General features: G+C 44.0%; 1 protein-coding gene across 1 annotated transcript in view; it reads left to right on the top strand.

The window, feature by feature from the left end:
* LOC311101164 (glutamate dehydrogenase, mitochondrial-like) overlaps positions 1-24,631 on the top strand; it is a 31,543-nt gene that overhangs the window by 5,327 nt on the left and 1,585 nt on the right. The window contains exons 2-13 of the mRNA XM_084142245.1: positions 5,618-5,698; positions 5,919-5,974; positions 8,289-8,352; positions 8,918-9,012; positions 9,825-10,004; positions 15,677-15,814; positions 15,978-16,115; positions 16,255-16,335; positions 16,569-16,692; positions 22,260-22,351; positions 22,501-22,563; positions 22,838-23,530. Of these exons, the coding sequence (XP_083998371.1) occupies positions 5,618-5,698; positions 5,919-5,974; positions 8,289-8,352; positions 8,918-9,012; positions 9,825-10,004; positions 15,677-15,814; positions 15,978-16,115; positions 16,255-16,335; positions 16,569-16,692; positions 22,260-22,351; positions 22,501-22,563; positions 22,838-22,957 (1,232 nt within the window). The 3' untranslated portion in view covers positions 22,958-23,530. The remainder of the gene's footprint in view (positions 1-5,617; positions 5,699-5,918; positions 5,975-8,288; positions 8,353-8,917; positions 9,013-9,824; positions 10,005-15,676; positions 15,815-15,977; positions 16,116-16,254; positions 16,336-16,568; positions 16,693-22,259; positions 22,352-22,500; positions 22,564-22,837; positions 23,531-24,631) is intronic.

Here is a 24,631-nt window from a genome sequence, read left to right as displayed (position 1 = left end):
CGTCTGATGTTTGCTAGAGTGCATTTGGATGATCCAGAAGAGGATTGGGAGAATGTCATATGGTCAGATGAAACCAAAATAGAACTTTTTGGTAAAAACTCAACTCGTCGTGTTTGGAGGACAAAGAATGCTGAGTTGCATCCAAAGAACACCATACCTACTGTGAAGCATGGGGGTGGAAACATCATGCTTTGGGGCTGTTTTTCTGCAAAGGGACCAAGACGACTGATCCGTGTAAAGGAAAGAATGAATGGGGCCATGTATCGTGAGATTTTGAGTGAAAACCTCCTTCCATCAGCAAGGGCATTGAAGATGAAACGTGGCTGGGTCTTTCAGCATGACAATGATCCCAAACACACCGCCCAGGCAACGAAGGAGTGGCTTCGTAATAAGCATTTCAAGGTCCTGGAGTGGCCTAGCCAGTCTCCAGATCTCAACCCCATAGAAAATCTTTGGAGGGAGTTGAAAGTCTGTGTTGCCCAGCGACAGCCCCAAAACATCACTGCTCTAGAGGAGATCTGCATGGAGGAATGGGCCAAAATACCAGCAACAGTGTGTGAAAACCTTGCGAAGACTTACAGAAAACGTTTGACCTGTGTCATTGCCAACAAAGGGTATATAACAAAGTATTGAGAAACTATTGTTATTGACCAAATACTTATTTTCCACCATAATTTGCAAATAAATTCATTAAAAATCCTACAATGTGATTTTCTGGATTTTTTCTCTCTCATTTTGTCTGTCATAGTTGACGTGTACCTATGATGAAAATTACATGCCTCTCTCATCTTTTTAAGTGGGAGAACTTGCACAATTGGTGGCTGACTAAATACTTTTTCCCCCCACTGTGTGTATATATATATACTACCAGTCAAAGGTTTGGACACACCTACTTATTCAAGAGTTTTTCTTTACTTTTTCTTTGTTTTACAATGTAGAATAATAGTGGTTTGGGCTTAGTGGGACTATCATTTTTCAACAGGACAATGACCCAACACACCTCCAGGCTGTGTAAGGGCTATTTTACCAAGAAGGAGAGTGATGGAGTGCTGCATCAGATGACCTGGCCTCCACAATCCCCCGACCTCAACCCAATTGAGATGGTTTGGGTTGAGTCGGACGGCAGAGTGAAGGAAAAGCAGCCAACAAGTGCTCAGCATATGTGGGAACTCCTTCAAGACTGTTGGAAAAGCATTCCAGGTGAAGCTGGTTGAGAGAATGCCAAGAGTGTGCAAAGCTGTCATCAAGGCAAAAGGTGGCTATTTGAAGAATCTCAAATATAAAATATATTTTGATTTGTTTAACACTTATTTGGTTACTACATGATTCAATATGTGTTATTTCATAGTTTTGATGTCTTCACTACTATTCTACAATGTAGAAAATAATAAAAATAAATAAAAAAAACTTGAATGAGTAGATGTGTCCAAACTTGACTGGTACTGTACAGTGAGGGAAAAAAGTATTTGATCCCCTGCTGATTTTGTACGTTTGCCCACTGACAAATAAATTATCAGTCTATAATTTTAATGGTAGGTTTATTTGAACAGTGAGAGACAGAATAACAACAACAAAATCCAGAATAACGCATGTCAAAAATGTTATAAATTGATTTGCATTTTAATGAGGGAAATAAGTATTTGACCCCCTCTCAATCAGAAAAATTTCTGGCTTCCAGGTATCTTTTATACAGGTAACGAGCTGAGATTAGGAGCACACTTTTAAAGGGAGTGCTCCTAATCTCAGTTTGTTACCTGTATAAAAGACACCTGTCCACAGAAGCAATCAATCAATCAGATTCCAAACTCTCCACCATGGCCAAGACCAAAGAGCTCTCCAAGGATGTCAGGGACAAGATTGTAGACCTACACAAGGCTGGAATGGGCTACAAGACCATCACCAAGCAGCTTGGTGAGAAGGTGACAACAGTTGGTGCGATTATTCGCAAATGGAAGAAACACAACAGAACTGTCAATCTCCCTCGGCCTGGGGCTCCATGTAAGATCTCACCTCGTGGAGTTGCAATGATCATGAGAACGGTGAGGAATCAGCCCAGAACTACACGGGAGGATCTTGTCAATGATCTCAAAGGAGCTGGGACGATAGTCACCAATCAATTTGTTTTAACACACTAAGCCGTGAAGGACTGAAATCCTGCAGCGCCTGCAAGGTCCCCCTGCTCAAGAAAGCACATATACAGGGCCGTCTGAAGTTTGCCAATGAACATCTGAATGATTCAGAGGAGAACTGGGTGAAAGTGTTGTGGTCAGATGAGACCAAAATCGAGCTCTTTGGCATCAACTCAACTCGCCGTGTTTGGAGGAGGAGGAATGCTGCCTATGACCCCAAAAACACCATCCCCACCGTCAAACATGGAGGTGGAAACATTATGCTTTGGGGGTGTTTTTCTGCTAAGGGGACAGGACAACTTCACCGCATCAAAGGGACGATGGACGGGGCCATGTACCGTCAAATCTTGGGTGAGAACCTCCTTCCCACAGCCAGGGCATTGAAAATGGGTCGTGGATGGGTATTCCAGCATGACAATGACCCAAAACACACGGCCAAGGCAACAAAGGAGTGGCTCAAGAAGGAGCACATTAAGGTCCTGGAGTGGCCTAGCCAGTCTCCAGACCTTAATCCCATAGAAAATCTGTGGAGGGAGCTGAAGGTATGAGTTGCCAAACGTCAGCCTCGAAACCTTAATGACTTGGAGAAGATCTGCAAAGAGGAGTGGAACAAAATCCCTCCTGAGATGTGTGCAAACCTGGTGGCCAACTACAAGAAACGTCTGACCTCTGTGATTGCCAACAAGTGCTTTGCCATCAAGTACTAAGTCATGTTTTGCAGAGGGGTCAAATACTTTTTTCCCTCATTAAAATGCAAATCAATTTATAACATTTTTGACATGTGTTTTTCTGGATTTTTTGTTGTTGTTATTCTGTCTCTCACTGTTCAAATAAACCTACCATTAAAATGATAGACTAATCATGTCTTTGTCAATGGGCAAACGTACAAAACCAGCAGGGATCAAATACTTTTTTCCCTCACTGTATATATGATGGTCAAGGTGAATGACAAAGTGCGAAGGCTGTTGCTGTACTGCTGCTGCTGACACAACAGACAAACAGACAGACAAAAACCCACACTGCTCTCTACAGAATACCTGGTCCTACTACAATACTGCAGAACCTCACATTTTGTAGCTGGAACACTGCAGAACTGTGTGCGTGCATGTGGAAGTGTGACTCAGTGTTAGGGAGTTTCAGGAAGTGTGTCACTCTCAAAGGATGTTTATTCTGCTAAATCTCTAACATCTCCTTCTCATTTCCAAGCAGAAGTGGTAGAGGGAGCCTGTGGTGCAGTGTCTGAGTCAGACTAGGCCTAATTACGTTTTAATGTTAGAGTAGCGGACTAACAGCCCGCTATGGGCTCCCTTCGTAGTGAATGGAAATCTCTGTGTGGTCTTGGGCAATTGGGTTTGCCTGTGTTGGTGTATGTTTGTTTGTGTGTGTTGTGTGTTTCCATTCATTTGTGTATACACAACATACACACCAGTTTGTTTCTTGTGTGTGTGTGTGTGTGTGAGCTAGACAACCCAGAGACTAATTTCAGTGGATTGTTTTATAAACATGTTTTTTTCCTTTGCTGCGGTAGTGGGGGATGGGAGAGGAGATGAGGAGGACGATAATCAAAGGAGGAGGGGTAATGGGAGAAGGGGGGGATACAATTATTATTTTCTTTTTTTTGTTCAGTGAATTGAATTAGCCTAGCTCAGTCAGCGCTGTGTCTGTAGTTCAAAGGAGCATCTTTATTATGACATACTCCTAGTCTTAGGCTAGCTAGTCTCTAAAGGTCATGTTTAGGAGGCATGAAACAGGTAAAATGTTTTTGCTATGGTGTGCCCTCCTCTGCTGAACACCACCCTTCTAACATATATACACTGCCTAGCTAGGGGTTGTTTCTGGACTGGGCTTCAATACACGCACAAACACACATCCTCCCTGTCCTCTATAGTGTGCTAGTCTAGCGGCAGTTTCCTGTCAGTGCCCTTGGCTTTCTGTATGTCTCTGTCACAGCGTCACAGCCCAATATAGCTCAGCCAAAGTTAGCACACACTCACACACTCTGTTTCCCCTTGCCACTGGTATAGAGGATCCACCTGCTCCAGAGTTTACCCCCATGGGCCACAGTGTAACCCCAGATCATGTATCTGTGGTGGGTACAGAGTAGACTCAAAGCCTGTCTTCTAGGATGTGCATCTTTCCCTTTCAAGATGATTCGATATGTATTTAGATACATGGGCTCCGATACGTTTTAGTTTGAAACGATTCGGTGCGAATCGGTTAGATTTTTATTTTATTTAACCTTTATTTAACTAGGCAAGTCAGTTAAGAACAAATTCTTACTTACAATGACGGCCTACCCCGGCCAAACCCGGACGACGCTGGGCCAATTGTGTGCCGCCCTATGGGAATCCCAATCACGGCCGGGTTGTGATACAGCCTGGAATCGAACCAGGGTCTGTAGTGACGCCTCTAGCACTGAGTGCCTTAGACCGCTGTGCCACTCGGAAGCCCAGAGTGATTAGAGAACGAATCTATGCTATTTGGTTCGATACTATTCGATGCACTAACATTTGTTGCATGAACGCATTCATTTTCCATTCTAAATTAAAATCTGCTGCTGATGGAGCTCCTGGGCTGGGCCTCTCTGAGCTGGATCTGTGTGTGTGTGTGTTAAATCCACTTCAATTAGTGTAGATGAAGGGGAGGAGATAGGTTAAAGAAGGATTTTTAAACCTTGAGACAATTGACACATGTATTATGTGTTCCATTCAGAGTATTGAATGGGCAAGACAAAACATTTAAGACCCTTTGAACGGGGTATGGTAGTAGGTAACCGGCGCACCGGTTTGTGTCAAGAACTGCAACGCTGCTGGATTTTTCATTCTTAAAATAAAATATTCTGTAAGCCCCGTTCAGCAAGTATAGCCAGATGAAAGTTGTCTCAGGTAGCTTACTTTTATTTCCAGTAAAACACCATTTGCAACGGCGCATAGATAATAACCTAGCAAATTACAAAGGTTGTCACTCAACTACTAAAGCCTAATATCACGCAAGCCATTTTAGCATTTGAATGCTGAAGGTGCTGCGCAGATGTGGAAGATCAGGAACAGGCCGCCTACCCCGCCTTGGCCAGCGTGTGAAGCTGGGCACAGGGCGCAGTTTGACTGAGCGACTGATATTGCCTGGGGATGTTCTGCATGCAACATGACCTGTAGATCAATGACTGTTCACATTTAGGAGAGAACCCATCAGTTATTTTCAGAAGATAGAAAGAATGTAAAATTAGCCCCAAAAAATTGTGAACCTACAATTCGTAATGTTTGAATCGATTTTCAGACCGATGTGTGCTACATTTGGATGGGTTTGCGGTCCGTGTACTGATGCACTTGTATCTTAAACATTTGAATCTGGGTCTGATGCATATCGGTGAATCATTACATCCTTACTGTCTTCCTGTCAACTTTACTGTGTGTGTGTGTGTGTGGTGTTGTGTTATTGTTGGGCTACGTGTGTTAACTCTCTATGTTTGCATCTCTGTCTGTGTGCAGGTATCCGCTACAGTGAAGAGGTGTCTGTTGATGAGGTGAAGGCTCTGGCCTCTCTGATGACATACAAGTGTGCCGTGGTTGGTAAGTCCCTCTCCTCTCTATGTTCACATCTCATTCATGCCTTCATGCTCCTGAATTCATGCAAGTATACACACTGATCTGAGAGATTTCTTTATTGGCATTTTCAGAGAGCTGTTTTCAAAGCAATGAAGTGTGTGTTTGTTTGTGTGTGTGTGTGTGTGTGTGTGTGTGTGTGTGTGTTCTTAAGCTCACATTTTTAAGCTTTATTCTTTCTCTCCAGATGTACCCTTCGGAGGGGCTAAAGCTGGTGTCAAGATCAACGTAAAAAATTACTCTGTAAGTCCCTCAGACACGCACAAAGACACCCGCATACAGTGCATTCAGAAAGGATTCAGACCCCTTGACTTTTTTCACATTATTCTAAAATGGATAAAATAGTTTTTTCCCCTCATCAATCTACACACAATACCCCATAATGACAAAGCGAAAACAGGTTGTAATTAAAAAATAAAACCCAAAAAATAAAACGGAAATACCTTATTTACATGAGTATTCAGTCCCTTTGCTATGACTCTTGAAATTGAGATCAGGTGCATCCTTTTTCCATTGATTATCCTTGAGATGTTTCTACAACTTGATTGGAGTCCACCTAAATTGATTGGACATGATTTGGAAAGGCACACACCTGTCTATACAGTGCATTCGGAAAGTATTCAGACCCCTTGACTTTTTCTACATTTTGTTACGTTACAGCCTTATTCTAAAATGAATTAAATTGTTTTTTTCCCTCATCAATCTACACACAATACCCCATAATGACAAAGCAAAAACAGGTTCTTAGAAAGTTTTGCTAATTTATTACAAATTAAACACTGAAATATCACATTTACATAAGTATTCAGACCCTTTACTCAGTACTTTGTTGATAAGAGCGTCTGCTATATGATGTAAATGTAAATGAAGCACCTTTGGCAGCGATTACAGCCTTGAGTCTTCTTGGGTATGACGCTACAAGCTTGGCACACCTGTATTTGGGGAGTTTCTCCCATTCCTCTCTGCAGATCCTCTCAAGCTCTGTGAGGTTGGATGGGGAGCGTTGCTGCACAGCTTTTTTCAGGTCTCTCCAGAGATGTTCAATCGGGTTCAAGTCTGGGCTCTGGCTGGGCCACTCAAGGACATTCAGAGACTTGTCCCGAAGCCACTCCTGCGTTGTCTTGGCTGTGTGCTTAGGGTCGTTGTCCTGTTGGAAGGTGAACCTTCGCCCCAGTCTGAGGTCCTGAGCACTCTGGAGCAGGTTTTCATCAAGGATCTCGCTATACTTTGCTCCGTTGTGGCCGTTGTTGCTCCTAGACGTTTCCACTTCACAATAACAGCACTTACAGTTGACCGGGGCAACTCTAGCAGGGCATAAATTTGACAAACTGACTTGTTGGAAAGGTGGCGTCCTATGACGGTGCCACGTTGAAGGTCACTGAGCTTGTCAGTAAGGCCATTCTACTGCCAATGTTTGTCTATGGAGATTGCATGGCTGTGTGCTCGATTTTATACACCTGTCAGCAACGGGTGTGCCTGAAATAAATGAATCTACTAATTTGAAGGGGTGTCCACATACTTTTGTATATGTAGTGTAGATAGATACTGGTGTGTATGTGTGTCTACTGGGGCTGACCCCATTTAGTCGACTGGTCGATTGTTTGGTTGATAGGCTGGCTGTTGGTCGACCAAGATTTAGTAGAGCAGATTCACGCCTGTCTGAGTGGACTTATCCATTGCAGAGGCCGTGGGGATGGCACAGTAGATCACTGTAAGACGTGCTGCTGAAATTGTATATGGTTATATTATGTAAGAACAATGGTGCACCACTAATAAAAATATTATTATTTTATAACAAATGCGCTTTCTCCCACATTGGATAGCGGTCGCTGTCTACGGTTCTGAAACATCAGTCTGCTGTTGATTTGGTGCCTTTTCCTAGACCATGTTGCAACGTGCATACAAGTAAAGTTAACCAGCATATTGGTGTTGAGAACAATGCGGCGGAGGCAGCAGTGGAGTTTGACGACGAGAAAACAGCCCTTGCCTTAATTGTCTAAGAAAAATGATTAGAGAGGAATCCAACTTAATTAGGTCTATAATCAATAGCCCAACTGTTAAATGTGCCTGACTTTATTAGACACAAAGGAAACCCTTCTCTCTCTCCTTGTGTACACTGTGATCAATAATTTATCTTTATATCTCCCCTTTCTTTTTTTCTCTCTCCAACGCTCTCTCTCTCTCCTCTCTTTCCCTCTCTCTCCTTGTAACGTGTACGGTGGGAGTCAGGAAGCAAGTACAGGGAGTGAATTTCATAATAAATGGAACAAGGAACAAAACAAGAGAACCTGAGTAGTGTACAGACATGAATCAACAGAACAGAATCAATAAGTCCTAGGGAAGGAACCAAAGGGAGTGACATACAGGGGAGGTAGGCTCGGCAGGGAGTATATGTGACACTCCTCTCAATTCAGTTACATTCAAAGGGGCTTTATTGGCATGGGAAACGTGTTTACATTGCCAAAGCAAGTGAAATAAACAATAAACAAACGTGAGAACACAAAACAAAATCAACAAAAAACTATTAGAAATGAAAAGTAAGCCTTTCTCTCTCCAGGACAATGAGCTGGAGAAGATCACTAGGAGGTTTACCATTGAGTTGGCCAAGAAAGGCTTCATCGGTAAGTGTGACTGTGTGCCTCACACAGCCTTATGTAGCCAGTTGTCCCCTATGATCCTGGATGCTAATGTCTGTGATGTGTTCACTCAAAACACATAGAGATGTCTCTCCCTTACGTTTAATAATAGTGATGGGGTAGTAGGCCCCTCTTCCAGTCAGTCAGCTCCTCCCCCTTCCTCCCTCCCTCTGTCCAGTTCTGTTTTTGGACGTGTCTTCTTGGTGTTGGGGCCTAGTGAACAAATAAGAATGTCCCTCTACATACCACATCCTGTTTATACCACAGAGAGGGAGAGAGTGTGGTATTTAGAAATGTCTCTCTGCCATCAGAGAATAGTGGGCATTCAGAAACCTCAAGTCAGCCACTGTACAGTATTAAACAAATAGTAAGCATATACTGTAGAAGCTAACTAGTTGGTGTAAATTTAGAATATGGACACGTATAGGATTTATTAATACGTTTATCTCAAACGTGTGTGTACGGGAGAGAGAAAGAAATATGTAGGGTGTGTGTACATGCTTTCCTTCCTCACATATACCTTCACTCTCCTTCCCCCTCCTCCCCTCAGGGCCAGGTATTGATGTTCCTGCTCCTGACATGAGCACTGGAGAGAGAGAGATGTCCTGGATCGCTGACACATACGCCAACACCATCGCACACACTGTGAGTTACCACACACACAACACACACACACTGACCCCAACGCGACCAAAGTAATTATTGTATAGTGTTTGGCCATTCATTCCCATACTGAGCTCAGAGTAACCTGTTACCCTGTGGCCAGTCAGTGCCTCACAGTGTGGTGTGTGTGTATAGCCCTTATGCCAGGCTGGATACAGACAGAGGGTGACATAATCCCTACTGAGAGGTGGCAATAGGTAGAGGGCATATGTGGTCACTCTTTCTCCTTCTGTATCCCTCCCCCGTCTCTCTTTTTATCCCTCCCGCTCTCCTTCCACTACAGTAGTAAAAACCCTTAGTTGTAGTTGGCAGGATGTGTAAAGGCAGATGAATTCCAACTCTCAGGCCCTCTGTGCGTTCCATCTACAAATTACCTTGCATTCCCCAAAAAAATACTCATTGTGATTAGCGAATCCTCACAGAGCCTTGCTCAGGCCGATCCCCTCGAACACTCTTCCTCCATATACCAAAGCAACTGTGCTGCATATCTGGCCACAGGGCAGTATGGGTACTGAAGTTCTGTAGTTTGGCTCCCAGAGCAGTTTGGGTGCTGTAGTTCTATAGTCTGGCCCACAGGGCAGTATGGCTATTGTGGTTCAGTAGTCTGGCCCCAGGGCAGTATGGGTACTGTAATTCAGTAGTATGTGTCCGTCATCTACCTCTCATAATTATGCTAAGGTTCTATCTCACAGTCTGACAAACTGCCAACAGATTTAATCCAATTATACGTATGCTCTAAAGTGTGTGTCTCTGTGTGTGTGTGTGTCTCTGGGAATGTCTCTATGTGTATGCAGGACATCAACGCCCACGCATGTGTGACAGGGAAGCCCATCAGCCAGGGTGGTATCCACGGTCGTATCTCAGCCACCGGTCGCGGAGTGTTCCACGGCATTGAGAACTTCATCAACGAGGCGTCCTACATGAGCATGCTGGGCCTGACCCCCGGCTTCCAGGATAAGACCTTCATCATCCAGGTACATACACCCATAGACACACACACATACGTGCACGCATGCATACGCACGCTACACACACATACACACTTTATTTTGACGCCAAACCCTCCACTGGTGTGCATGGCCAAAGAGCTGTATTTTCATGTCATCTGACCATTGGACCGGCTCCAATCCAAGTGCCAATGGCGTTTAGCAAACTCCAGGCATTTACATTTGTTGGATGACATGAAAATAGAGGTCTTTGGCCACGCACAGCAATGGTGGGTTTGGCGTCGAATAAGGATGCATAAGCAGAAAACAACCCCATACCTACACTCTTAGAATTAGTGGTGATTCGAGGAACCCTGGAGTTCCTCATGGAACCATTGCTAGTCAATGGTTCATATTTGCACCTTCGGTTAGTTGAGGGGTTCTTGGAGGAACCTTTAATGGTTCAATGTAGCAATGGGTTCCAGAAGGAACCCTGGAGTGAAGGCATGGCTTAGTAGGGGATGGGCTTTAAGATATATTTTTTGGGCCACCCGCTAGAGTAAATGTAATTCTTGTTAATCTGTTCTGTTGTCTTGTCATCACATGTTAAGGTGAATGCTGACAGTTTTGTAGTTTCAATGAGCTAACCGATGTGTATGAGTTCCTCAAATCCCAATGTTGGAATAGTTCCCACTTTATTACTACGTAATCAGCTATGTTAATATTATATCAGAATATGTAATATACATAAATATTCAAGGAACGTTTTAATTAGCAGTGTACAAACTTAACATGATGAACAGGAATTACATTTTCGCTAACGGGTGACCAAAAATAACTATCTGAAAGCATCCAATAAGCCACGCCTCCAATCTGATAGGCTGCCACCTCTATATTATTAAAAAGGTTCAACATTTGCTTCCAATGGTCCTGGGGCCCTTGTTAAGGTCAACGGCATCATTAACTTTTATTCATGAACTTTTATTAATTTCTTATCATTAAACCATTCAAATCATTTTATTGTGCTGCTAAATGTACAGTGTGGGAAAAAGGTATTATATCCCCTGCTGATTTTGTACGTTTGCCCACTGACAAAGAAATGATCAGTCTATAATATTAATGGTAGGTTTGTTTGAACAGTGAGAGACAGAATAATAACAAAAAAATCAAGAAAAACGCATGTCAAAAGTGTTATAAATTGATTTGCATTTTAATGAGGGAAATAAGTATTTGACCCCCTCTCAATCAGAAAGATTTCTGGCTCCCAGGTGTCTTTTATACAGGTAACGAGCTGAGATTAGGAGCACACTCTTAAAGGGAGTGCTCCTAATCTCAGTTTGTTACCTGTATAAAAGACACCTGTCCACAGAAGCAATCAATCAATCAGATTCCAAACTCTCCACCATGGCCAAGACCAAAGAGCTCTCCAAGGATGTCAGGGACAAGATTGTAGACCTACACAAGGCTGGAATGGGCTACAAGACCATCGCCAAGCAGCTTGGTGAGAAGGTGACAACAGTTGGTGCGATTATTCGCAAATGGAAGAAACACAAAATTAACTGTCAATCTCCGAGTGTGTAGTATCCTATTCTAGATATTGCACAATCAAACAGAGAAACTAAGTGATTTCATCACAAAATAATTGCGGTATATGAAATCTCTGAAGCTATTATAAAAAATTATAATGTAAAGATACGTACAGTTGAAGTCGGAAGTTTATATACACTTAGGTTGGAGTCATTAAAACTAATTTTTCAACCACTCCACACATTTCTTGTTAACAAACTATAGTTTTGGCAAGTTGGTTAGGACATCTACTTTGTGCATGACACAAGTAATTTTTCCAACAATTGTTTACAGAAAGATTATTTCACTTATAATTCACTGTTTCCCAATTCCAGTGGGTCAGAAGTTTACATACACTAAGTTGACTGTGCCTTTAAACAGAAAATGATGTCATGGCTTTAGAAGCTTCTGATAGGCTAATTGACATCATTTGAGTCAATTGGAGGTCTACCTGTGGATGTATTTCCAGGCCTACCTTCAAACTCAGTGCCTCTTTGCTTGACATCATGGGAAAATAAATCAGCCAAGACCTCAGAAAAACAATTGTAGACCTCCACAAGTCTGGTTCATCCTTGGGAGCAATTTCCAAACGCCTGAAAGTACCACGTTCATCTCTACAAACAATAGTATGCAAGTATAAACACCATGGGACCACGCAGCCGTCATACTGCTCAGGAAGGAGATGCGTCCTGTCTCCTAGAGATGAACGTACTATGGTGCGAAAAGTGCTTATCAATCCCAGAACAACAGCAAAGGACCTTGTGAAGATGCTGGAGGAAACAGGTACAAAAGTATCTATATCCACAGTAAAACGAGTCCTATATCGACATAACCTGAAAGGCCGCTCAGCAAGGAAGAAGCCACTGCTCCAAAACGGCCATAAAAAAGCCAGACTACGGTTTGCAACTGCACATGGGGACAAAGATCGTACTTTTTGGAGAAATGTCGTCTGGTCTGATGAAACAAAAAATATAACTGTTTGACCATCGTTATGTTTGGAGGAAAAAGGCGGGAGGGCTTGCAAGCCGAAGAATACCATCCCGTCCATGAAGCGTGGGGTGGCAGCATCATGCTGTGGGGGTGCTTTGCTGCAGGAGGGACTGGTGCACTTCGCAAAATAGATTGCATCATGAGGAAGGAAAATTAAGTGGATATATTGAAGCAACATCTCAAGACATCAGTCAGGAAGTTAAAGCTTGGTCGCAAATGGGTCTTCCAAATGGACAATGACCCCAAGCATACTTCCAAAGTTGTGGCAAAATGGCTTAAGGACAACAAAGTCAAGGTATTGGAGTGGCCATCACAAAGCCCTGACCTCAATCCTATAGGACATTTGTGGGCAGAACTTAAAAAGCGTGTGCGAGCAAGGAGGCCTACAAACCTGACTCAGTTACACCAGCTCTGTCAGGAGGAATGGGCCAAAATTCACCCAACTTATTGTGGGAAGCCTGTGGAAGGCTACCCGAAACGTTTGACCCAAGTTAAACAATTTAAAGGCAATGCTACCAAATACTAATTGAATGCATGTAAACTTCTGACCCACTGGGAATGTGATGAAATAAATAAAAGCTGAAATAAATCATTCTCTCTACTATTATTCTGACATTTCACATTCTTAAAATAAAGAGGTGATCCTAACTGACCTAAGACAGGGAATTTTTACTAGGATTAAATGTCTGGAATTGTGAAAAACTGAGTTTAAATGTATTTGGCTAAGGTGTATGTAAACTTCCGACTTCAGCTGTATATATACGACAATTGAATAGAGGATACCACATTACTTCTTACTACTTACACATTTCTTGTTTTAGAGACATTACAAACCATGCTCATCTGTTTTTGGTGTAATTATGGCAACAACAAAAATATTTGGCTGTTAAGAAATCTGAGTGGCTGGTAGATTTTTTTCATCTACCTGCCACAGTGGTTTGTGGACCATAACGTTACTTTCCCACCCTGAAGGTGAGGCATTGAAAGGTATTGAAAACGGGTGCTAATCATTTTGACCCCTATTTTTTTGTTGTTGAAAAATAGGATTACTTGTTAAACAAAATGTATTTCTCTGAGCAATTGTATTAGTATAAAATAATATAAGAAAAAATATATTTGCATATAAATATTTGTATTTATTTTATACAGTGTTTTTTGCTAATCTTTATCAATATTTTTGGATTTGACTGTACATACATACAGACGCAGACGCGCGCAGACACACACACACACACACACACACACACACTTGCAGGCCCTCTGCCTTTATCAGCCTTTCGCTGTAATGAGCTGCGGAGGGTGTGCGACAAGGTATGTGTGTGTGTGTAGGTCACTTAGTGAAAGGGTGAATGTACTACAGATTAAGTTAGGATGAAAGTGAATGGCAACAGCAGTAGAGATCTGTTGATGTACTCGCATCTCGCTTGGTGCCTGATGCACAGACTGACTGACTAAACAGAGAGAGGTTGGAGATGAGGAATGTCTGTTTGTGTGTAGGGGTTGCAGGGAGAGGGGTGAGGTGGAGAGAGCTCACCCTGGGCCCTGCCGATCTGCTGTGTGTGTGTTTAGGGATAATCGCTGTGTGATTAGATTTTCTTGGAGATTTAGTGAGTACGCAGATGTGTGATGTCATCATGTAGCTAGCAGATGACAGAGAGAGTTGAGGAAAGGAGAGGCCAGATTTCTGCTGCAACAGAGGAGGGGATAATGGAGAGATAAACGGAGGAGAGGATAATGGAGAGATAGACGGAGGAGAGGATAATGGAGAGATAGACGGAGGAGAGGATAATGGAGAGATAGACAGAGGAGAGGATAATGGAGAGATAGACGGAGGATAGGATAATGGAGAGATGGACGGAGGAGAGGATAATGGAGAGATGGACGGAGGAGAGGATAATGGAGAGATGGACGGAGGAGATGATAATGGAGAGATAGACAGAGGAGAGGATAATGGAGAGATGGACGGAGGAGAGGATAATGGAGAGATGGACGAGGAGAGGATAATGGAGAGATGGACGGAGGAGAGGATAATGGAGAGATGGACGGAGGAGATGATAATGGAGAGATGGACGGAGGAGAGGATAATGGAGAGATGGACGGAGGAGAGGATAATGGAGAGATGGACTGAGGAGAGGGTAATGGAGAGATGGACTGAGGAGAGGGTAATGGAGAGATGGACTGAGGAGAGGATAATGGAGAGATGGACTGAGGAGAGGATAATGGAGAGATGGACTGAGGAGAGGATAATGGAGAGATGGACTGAGGAGAGGATAATGGAGAGATGGACTGAGGAGAGGATAATGGAGAGATGGACTGAGGAGAGGATAATGGAGAGATGGACTGAGGAGAGGATAATGGAGAGATGGACTGAGGAGAGGATAATGGAGAGATGGACTGAGGAGAGGATAATGGAGAGATGGACTGAGGAGAGGATAATGGAGAGATGGACTGAGGAGAGGATAATGGAGAGATGGACTGAGGAGAGGATAATGGAGAGATGGACTGAGGAGAGGATAATGGAGAGATGGACTGAGGAGAGGATAATGGAGCGATGGACTGAGGAGAGGATAATGGAGAGATGGACTGAGGAGAGGATAATGGAGAGATGGACTGAGGAGAGGGTAATGGAGAGATGGACTGAGGAGAGGGTAATGGAGAGATGGACTGAGGAGAGGATAATGGAGAGATGGACGGAGGAGAGGATAATGGAGAGATAGACGGAGGAAAGGAGCTGATCTCTTAGTATTTATAGACGTCAGCCACTGCTGCTCTGGACACGACTCAACTACAGTATCTATTGTGCAGGGCTTATAGCAGCGTTATATGTCTCAATACTCATCATAGTTAAAGCCACATTTCCCAGTTGTACCAGGTTTGGATAATATTTTATATTACCTGCTTTCAATCCTCTCGCTCTGCTTATTTGCTGTTTCAGTTTATTAGCTGTATTATCTGTGGCTGTGGCTTCTGCAGTGACAGAGGGGTCCACATGGGGGCGCTAGTGTCATGTGTCTGTAATGGAGCTGAGATCAGGCCTGGGGGGGGTGTTTCTGCACATGTGGTGGTAGTGATGATGATGGTGGTGTGTGTGTGTGTGTGTGATGATGATGATGATGATGATAATAATAATAATCTTTCTCCCTCTCCGTTTCTGTCTTCATTAGGGCTTTGGTAATGTGGGCCTCCACTCCATGCGGTACCTCCACAGGTACGGTGCTAAGTGTGTGGGCATAGCTGAGTATGACGGCAGCATCTACAATCCAGAGGGCATTGACCCCAAGCAGCTGGAGGACTACAAACTGGTAGGAATATTCTCTTACTCTCCTGCATTCTCTCTCCCTCTTCTTCTTTCCGTCTACCCTCTTCCTCCCTCTCTTGCTCTGAATATGAGCTGGCCAAGAAAGGCTTCTTCTCTCTCTTGCTTTGTACTAACCTGTATCTGTACGTGTCTGTGTCTGTGCGCAGCAACACGGTACGATCGTAGGTTTCCCCGGGGCTCAGCCGTATAAGGGCAGCCTCCTGGAAGCGCCGTGTCACATCCTGATCCCTGCCGCCAGCGAGAAGCAGCTCACACGCAACAACGCCCACAGAATCAAGGCCAAGGTACTACAGTACAGACAACACCCCTATCTAAATGACACTACCCACAATACCCTATTTTCCTCTAAAGTTTAAACTACACTACCCACAGTCCTCTGCTCTAGCCAGTGTTGTTTTTTAAAATGTTTGTTGTTTCTTCCAGATCATTGCTGAGGGAGCCAACGGCCCCACCACACCCGATGCTGACAAGATCTTCCTGGAGAACAAAGTCATGGTCATCCCTGTAAGAACACACACACACACACACACACACACACACACACACACACAACGCACACATACACACTCACCCCGACATGCATAAAACACACATTTGCATGTTAAGGCCATCATGCACACATTCACAGTATCTACAGTTCTCTCATTAACCAATCAAGAAGCTGAAGACTCACTCAACAATCCCAGACATAGATATTTAGCTGTTTACACTTCTGTGTGTGTTTCTCCCTCCCCAAGGACATGTACCTGAACGCCGGTGGTGTGACAGTGTCCTACTTTGAGTGGCTCAAGAACCTGAACCATGTCAGCTACGGACGTCTCACCTTCAAATATGAGAGAGACTCCAACTACCATCTTCTCAGTAAGTCCTGACCTCTTACATCTGACCCACAACCTCTCACCTTCAAATACAAGAGAGATTCCCACTACCAATGTATTCGGAAAGTATTCAGACCCCTTGACTTTTTCCACATTTTCTTACATTACAGCCTTATTTTCCTCATCAATTTACACACAATACGTCATTATGACAAGGCGAAAACAGGTTTTTAGAAATTTTTGCATATGTATTACAAATAAAAAACATACCTTTTCAGACCCTTTGCTTTGAGACTCGAAATTGAGCTAAGGTGCATCCTGTTTCCATTGATCATCCTTGAGATGTTTCTACAACTTGATTGGAGTCCACCTGTGGTAAATTCAATTGATTGGACATGATTTGGAAATGCACACACCTGTCTATATGAGGTCCCACAGTTGACAATGCATGTCAGAGCAAAAACCAAGCCATGAGGTCGTAGAAATTGCTCGTAGAGCTCCGAGACAGGATTGTGTCAAGGCATAGATCTGGGGAAGGGTACGGAAAAATGTCTGAAGCATTGAAGGTCCCCAAGAACACAGTGGCCTCCATCATTCTTAAATGGAAGAAGTTTGGAACCACTAAGACTCTTCCTAGAGCTGGCCACCCAGCCAAACTGAACAATCGGGGGAGACGGTCCTTGGTCAGAGAGGTGACAGAGCTCCAGAGTACCTCTGTGGAGATGGGGGAACCTTCCAGAAGGACAACCATCTCTGCAGCACTCCACCAATCAGGCCTTTATGGTAGAGTGGCTAGACGGAATCCACTCCTCAGTAAAAGGCCCATGACAGCCCACTTGGAGTTTGCCAAAAGGCACCTAAAGGACACTCAGACCATGAGAAACAAGATTCTCTGGGCTGATGAAACCAAGATTGAACTCTTTGGCCTGAATGCCAAGCATCACGTCAGGAGGAAACCTGGAACCATCCATGGTGAAGCATGGTGGTGGCAGCATCATGCTGTGGGGATGTTTTTCAGCGGCAGGGACTGGGAGACTAGTCAGGATTGAGGGACTGATGAATGGAGCAAAGTACAGAGAGATCCTTGATGAAAACCTGCTCTAGAGCGCTCAGGACCTCAGACTGGGGCGAAGGTTCACCTTCCAACAGGACAACGACCCTAAGCACACAGCCAAGACAACGCAGGAGTGGCTTCTGGACAAGTCTCTGAATGTCCTTGAGTGGCCCAGCCAGAGCCCGGACTTGAACCAGATCGAACATCTCTGGAGAGACCTGAAAATAGCTGTGCAGCGACACTTCCCATCCAACCTGACAGAGCTTGAGAGGATCTGCAGAGAAGAATGGGAGGAACTCCCCAAATACAGGTGTGCCAAGCTTGCAACGTCATACCCAAGAAGACACAAGGCTGTAATTGCTGCAATAGGTGCTTCAACCAAGTACTGAATAAAGGGTCAGTTTTTTATTTGTTATACATGTACCGTAATTTTCGGACTATAAGCCGCGCCTTTTTTCCCATTTTTCGACCCTGCGGCTTATATAACGGTGCGGCTAATCTATGGATTTTTACAGCTAACGGCCACTAGAAGACCTCCTAAATCTATGGATTTTACAGGTTACAGTCCACCAACTTTAACTCTATGGGCTCTATGACTGGTCCGCAACCCCCACCTTTAAGCGGCGGGCTCCAGCAGGAAAAGCTGGAGGCCGGAAAAGAGTGAGACAGGTAGCGCGCAAAAGTAAAAGTGGAACCGAGAGTGGTACGAGAGACAGAACGAGAGCAAGACAGTTTGTGCAAATGATGTTTTCATGCACAAACCCTCATTATGGAAAACAAACGTAGAAATGCATATGATGCAGCTTTTAAGTTAAAGGCAGTCAATCTGGCTGTAAAAGAAGGAAATAGAGCTGCTGCACGTAGCCTTGGCATCAATGAGTCAATGGTGAGACGTTGGAGACGCCAGCGGGAAGAACTGTCTCAATGCAAAAAGTCAAAAAAAGCTTTCAGAGGTAATAAAAGCAGATGGCCCGAACTTGAAGACTTACTTGAAGATTGGGTGAACACACAGAGAGCAGACGGCCGAGGTGTTTCCACCGTGCAGATCCGACTGAAAGCTTAAACAGTCGCCACCGAAATGAAAATTGAAAATTTTAGAGGTGGACCATCCTGGTGTTTCAGATTTATGAGACGAAAGGGACTGTCCATCAGGGCGCGGACGACTGTGTGTCAGCAACTCCCTCCCGACTACCAGGAAAAAATAACAAACTTCCACGAATTCACACAAAGAAAGATAGAGGAATACTCCATCGGACCGGACCAGATCATAAATATGGATGAAGTGCCTTTGACGTTTGACCTGCCTCTCACTAGGACTGTTAACAAGAAAGGTGAATCATCCATCACGTTGAGAACCACTGGCCACGAGAGAACGAATTTCACTTGTGTTCTTGGCTGCACAGCATCTGGATTAAAGCTTCCGCCAATGGTGATTTTTAAGCAGATTACAATGCCAAAAGAAAAGATCCTGAACGGCATCTCCTTTAAAGTCAACAAGAAAGGGTGGATGATGGAAAGCGTAATGAATGAGTGGCTGAATGATGCTACGTCAAACGCCCTGGAGGATTCTTTCGCCAAAAAAAAGCTTTGCTCGTTTTGGACAGCATGAGGGCCCATATAACAGATTATGTGAAAGCAGCCATCAAGAGCACAAACTCGATTCCCGCTGTGATTCCTGGGGGCACAACGAAGCATCTGCAGCCACTCGACATCAGTGTCAATCGTGCGTTCAAAGTGGCACTACGCGTTCAGTGGGAGGCGTGGATGACTAGCGGCGATAAATCATTCACCAAAACTGGTCGCATGCGAAAAGCAACTTTCGCTCAAGTTTGCGAGTGGATCCTGATAGCGTGGAGGAGTGTCAAAACATCCACGATCATTAACGGGTTCCGAAAGGCTGGACTGCTGCGTGATGAAGAGGAGGACGCCGCCACAGCTGAGGCCCTTCAGAGGCTGTTCGATTCTGACAGTGACGAAGAGGAGTTCGTTGGTTTTGAGAGCGACAACGAGGGAGAGAGGAGAGTGGCTGACGAAGCCACACTGAGCCTGTTCGTTTCCGACACAGAAGATGAGGACTTTGGTGGTTTTAGTACGCAGGAAGAAGACGGAGATGAGGATTAATGACTTGACTTTTCTGGTTACAGCTGTGTACTGCACCTTAGTCTAAAAGATGAAGACGAGGATTAATGACTTTTCTGGTAGGCTGATTACCGTATATTTTAAGCAGCCGTGTTGCTGCAACTTTAGGCTTACGCGCTTACTGTCGTGTTACAGGCACTTTATTTTGCACTTTAAAAAAAACACATTTCATTTAGCCATTGATATTGCCTCGTCAAGCGCTGTAAGCTTTGTTTTTTGTTATGGTACTACTGTAGGCTATAATGTAGATAAATATTCAAAGATGTGCACACTTTTTCAAGGTTTTTCAAAAATAACCAAAGTTAAGTGGTTAAATGATTGTGACGCTATTAATTAATTTTGCTGGGGAACCCCTAGCACTCCCTCAAGGACCACTGGTTGAAAACCACTGCTGTAGATCACTGCCGTTTAAGTTTGAAAGTTGAAAAGTTTGTGTGTCTGAAACGCTATGTGATACAGTACAGTTTACACAGCACAGTATATGTTCTGTAGCTACTATTGCACTAAATGGTAACACTTGAATACGTTATGCAAATATGCAACTTGTTTGTTGAAATGTTAATAAATGGGAGCTTCCTCAAGCAGCCATCTCTTTCCCGACAATCCCCTCTGTGCACGAACGCTTACATATGGTAATTAAACATTAAAACACCTGCGGCTTATAGTCCAGTGCGGCTTATATATGTACACATCATTCAATTTAGCTGCTGCGGCTTATACTCCGGTGCGCCTTATAGTGCGGAAAATACGGTACAAAAATTTCTAAAAACCAGTTTTTGCGTTTTCAGTATGGGGTATTGTGTGTAGATTGATTGAGGGGAAAAAAACAGATTTAAATCAATTTTAGAATAAATCTGTAACGTAACAAAATGTGGAAAAAGTCAAGGGGTCTGAATACTTTCCGAATGCACTGTAAAGTATGTCCTGACTCCTGACACTTGTTAAATCAAACTTTATTCGAAATGCATTGAAAAAATCTTCATACATTTTAGAGCACACATTATGAAACAAAATAAAACACATATTGCTGGGGAAATTCAAAGGGACCACCACCTTTTGCTTTAAGCGCTTTATCGTTGGGAAAGTGCTAAACTATAGCCAAAGCAAGATAATGATGATTGTGAGAACTTATGAATGCATTTTTCTTACAAGCTCAATAAAAAACACAAACATTAAAGGTAGAAGATACAACATTAAAATAAATACATAAAATAAGGTGAGAGGAACAGACCAAAGCAGGCTATAGAATAATTGTTCATAAAATGTTACATCCCGTAAAATAATGTTTCTCTTCTGATCTGCCCTGGAATGTTCAGTGCTACCCCTGACCTCCTTCCCCCTCTTCCTTTATTTCCTCCTTTATTTCTTCCTCTTTTATGTGCTCGCTCTCTTTTTCCTCCTGCTCTCCTCTTTCCTCAATGCTTAGCTCTGATATATACTTCTCGAGACCATTGACACTTTCCTTCAGGGCTGGGAAATCTCGCGGGAATATCTTTAACGTCTCACTATTACCCTGCACCATGATTGTCCCAGTATTATACACATTTATAGTGCCTGCATTCGTTTTCAGTTGTGTGCCATCTTGAATTTCTTTCCACTGTTCTCCCTCAGGATAGCGTTTTAGTATTTCCTCTTTCCATGTAGAACATTTTGTTGTATAGAAAATGAGGTCGCAAGGAGCCGTTTGTCTTTCATCACGATATAAAGTCTCTGGATTTCTCTTCAAAAATTCTTTTTTGTATTTTTTCATTTTTTTTTCATCTGTCATCCCCTCAGGGTAGTCGATGAGGGGGGGCAATATGTCCAGTTGTTCTGCCTCTGCCATTTCTAGGCCTGGCAACTAGATTTCCTTTGACTGTTTGTTTACTGCCACCTGTAATAAAGATGAATGTTAATGTATTTATTTATTTATTTACAAAAAAAGCCCTGTCTAAATATTAGGAGCAGGACCCTATATTTCTTTAATCTGTACTCACTCTGGAGCTAATTATCCGCTTTCGGATCTCGTCTCTCTGTCCGTAGAAGATCTGTGTTCGTTCAGTTCTGAAGCCTTTTCCTCTTCCTTTAATGAGCCAACCTCGGTGTAGCAGGAGATACAGTACTGTGTCCTCTCTCTTGTAAATTGTCTCAGTTTTTTCAGAGTTGTAAGGACAACTGTAACTGGCAATATTTCTGCTGGTTACGCCCGTATATATAGTAGGTTAAGGTGATGTGCCAGATAGAAAGATAGATGGATAGCCTTTCTGACGTTGATGTCTCCACTGAAAGAAAACGATACTGATCTGAAATGTGTGAGTGAACCCAGATGGATGTTGATTGTCTGGATAAACTTGCAAATGAGATGGTTGTCAATGATCAGGTTACATTGCTACATTGCCATCTAACTATTTATCTCTCTCTCTCTACCTCTCTGTCAGTGTCCGTTCAGGAGAGTTTGGAGAGGAAGTTCGGAAAGCAGGGAGGACCAATCCCCGTTGTCCCCACCGCTGACTTCCAGGCCAGAGTCGCTGTGAGTACACACACACACACACACACACACACACACACACACACACACACACACACACACACACACACACAAACAACCTATGTGGTATGGAAATGATGTAGTGTGTTGGGAGTTTGATAACACATCTTTCCTTCCTCTCTCCACTACAGGGTGCTTCTGAGAAGGACATTGTTCACTCTGGTCTAGCCTACACCATGGAGAGATCTGCCAGGGTAAGAGTGTGTGCATGCGTACATGTATGCGTGTTTGTGTGTTTGCGTGTGTTTGTGAGGTTAGTGCCAATGAGTCAGATCCTAGAATTTAATTATATGTTCTCTATGAGTCAGACTGTGATAATGACAGTGCCCCCGCCCTGGCCTGGGGCACCTCTCAACCACACCACCATGTGTCTGTGTATATTTGTGTCAGTGTGTGTGACTGGTTTTGCCAGTGTAACTGGTATCTAACTAGTGTTTGTGTGTGGTTGTGTGTTTTGTCCCCCTGTAGCAAATCATGCGTACGGCCAGTAAGTACAACCTGGGTCTGGACCTGCGGACGGCTGCGTACGTCAACGCCATCGAGAAGGTGTTCAAGGTCTACAACGAGGCCGGCATCACCGTCACATAATCACCCTTTCAAAGTCAGACCCCTCCCATACTGCCCTGCTAGTGGTTCCACCGCTTCCCCATCGGCCAATCAGCCTTTAGAACATTTTAGCGTTTACATTAGAGATCCTCGCCTCCCCTTCATACACACACGCGCATACACGCACGCATACAGACGCACACAGACACACACGCATACACACACACTGACACGTACTGTGTTTTGTGTCCCATGATCTCGCCATATCTACCAGTATCATGTCAGTAACTCAGTATCTCTGTCTCGTTCTGTTTCAGTATTGTCAATCAGTTTTTTGTATATTGTGAAAGGAGCAGGTTGTAGCAGGAAGCTAGCTACGCTGAGAGAGATTTAAAACAATCCCCCCCCCCCCCCCCTTCCGTTGCTATCAGAGTTCCCTGTCTGCCTTTGTCTTGTTTGACCCTGGTGTTGCCATGGTTTCAGACCACAGCACTGAAGATGCCTTAGCTCTGACGGACCTCTGTACTGAAGAGACGCACATACACCACTATACTGTACTTTAAAAAAAGGAAATAGATTTAAACTTTATACCAGGGAAAGGTGATATCATATACAGTATCTCACAAAAGTGAGTACACCCCTCACATTTTTGTAAATATTTGAGTATATCTTTTCATGTGACAACACTGAAGAAATGACACTGGGCCCAAAGTGTCAATATTTTGTGTGGCCACCATCATTTTCCAGCACTGCCTTAACCCTCTTGGGCATGGAGTTCACCAGAGCTTCACAGGTTGCCACTGGAGTCCTCTTCCACTCCTCCATGACGACATCACGGAGCTGGTGGATGTTAGAGATCTTGCACTCCTCCACCTTCCGTTTGAGGATGCCCCACAGATGCTCAATAGGGTTTAGGTCTGGAGACATGCTTGGCCAGTCCATCACCTTTACCCTCAGCTTCTTTAGCAAGGCAGTGGTCGTCTTGGAGGTGTGTTTGGGGTCGTTATCATGTTGGAATACTGCCCTGCGGCCCAGTCTCCGAAGGGAGGGGATCATGCTCTGCTTCAGTATGTCACAGTACATGTTGGCATTCATGGTTCCCTCAATGAACTGTAGCTCCCCAGTGCCGGCAGCACTCATGCAGCCCCAGACCATGACGCTCCCACCACCATGCTTGACTGTAGGCAAGACACACTTGTCTTTGTACTCCTCACCTGGTTGCCGCCACACACGCTTGACACCATCTGAACCAAATAAGTTTATCTTGGTCTCATCAGACCACAGGACATGGTTCCAGTAATTCATGTCCTTAGTCTGCTTGTCTTTCTTGTGCATCATCTTTAGAAGAGGCTTCCTTCTGGGACTACAGCCATGCAGACCAATTTGATGCAGTGTGCAGCGTATGGTCTGAGCACTGACAGGCTGACCCCCCACCCCTTAAACCTCTGCAGCAATGCTGGCAGCACACATACGTCTATTTCCCAAAGACAACCTCTGGATATGATGCTGAGCACGTGCACTCAACTTCTTTGGTCGACCATGGCGAGGCCTGTTCTGAGTGGAACCTGTCCTGTTAAACCGCTGTATGGTCTTGGCCACCGTGCTGCAGCTCAGTTTCAGGGTCTTGGCAATCTTCTTATAGCCCAGGCCATCTTTGTCTTTTTCAGATCCTCAGAGAGTTCTTTGCCATGAGGTGCCATGTTGAACTTCCAGTGA

This window comes from Coregonus lavaretus (genome assembly GCF_964263955.1).
Source record: "Coregonus lavaretus genome assembly, chromosome: 25".
Taxonomy (NCBI): Eukaryota; Metazoa; Chordata; class Actinopteri; order Salmoniformes; family Salmonidae; genus Coregonus; species Coregonus lavaretus.
The sequence above is the reverse complement of the archived record's forward strand: the minus strand, read 5'-3'. Positions and strand labels throughout refer to the sequence as shown.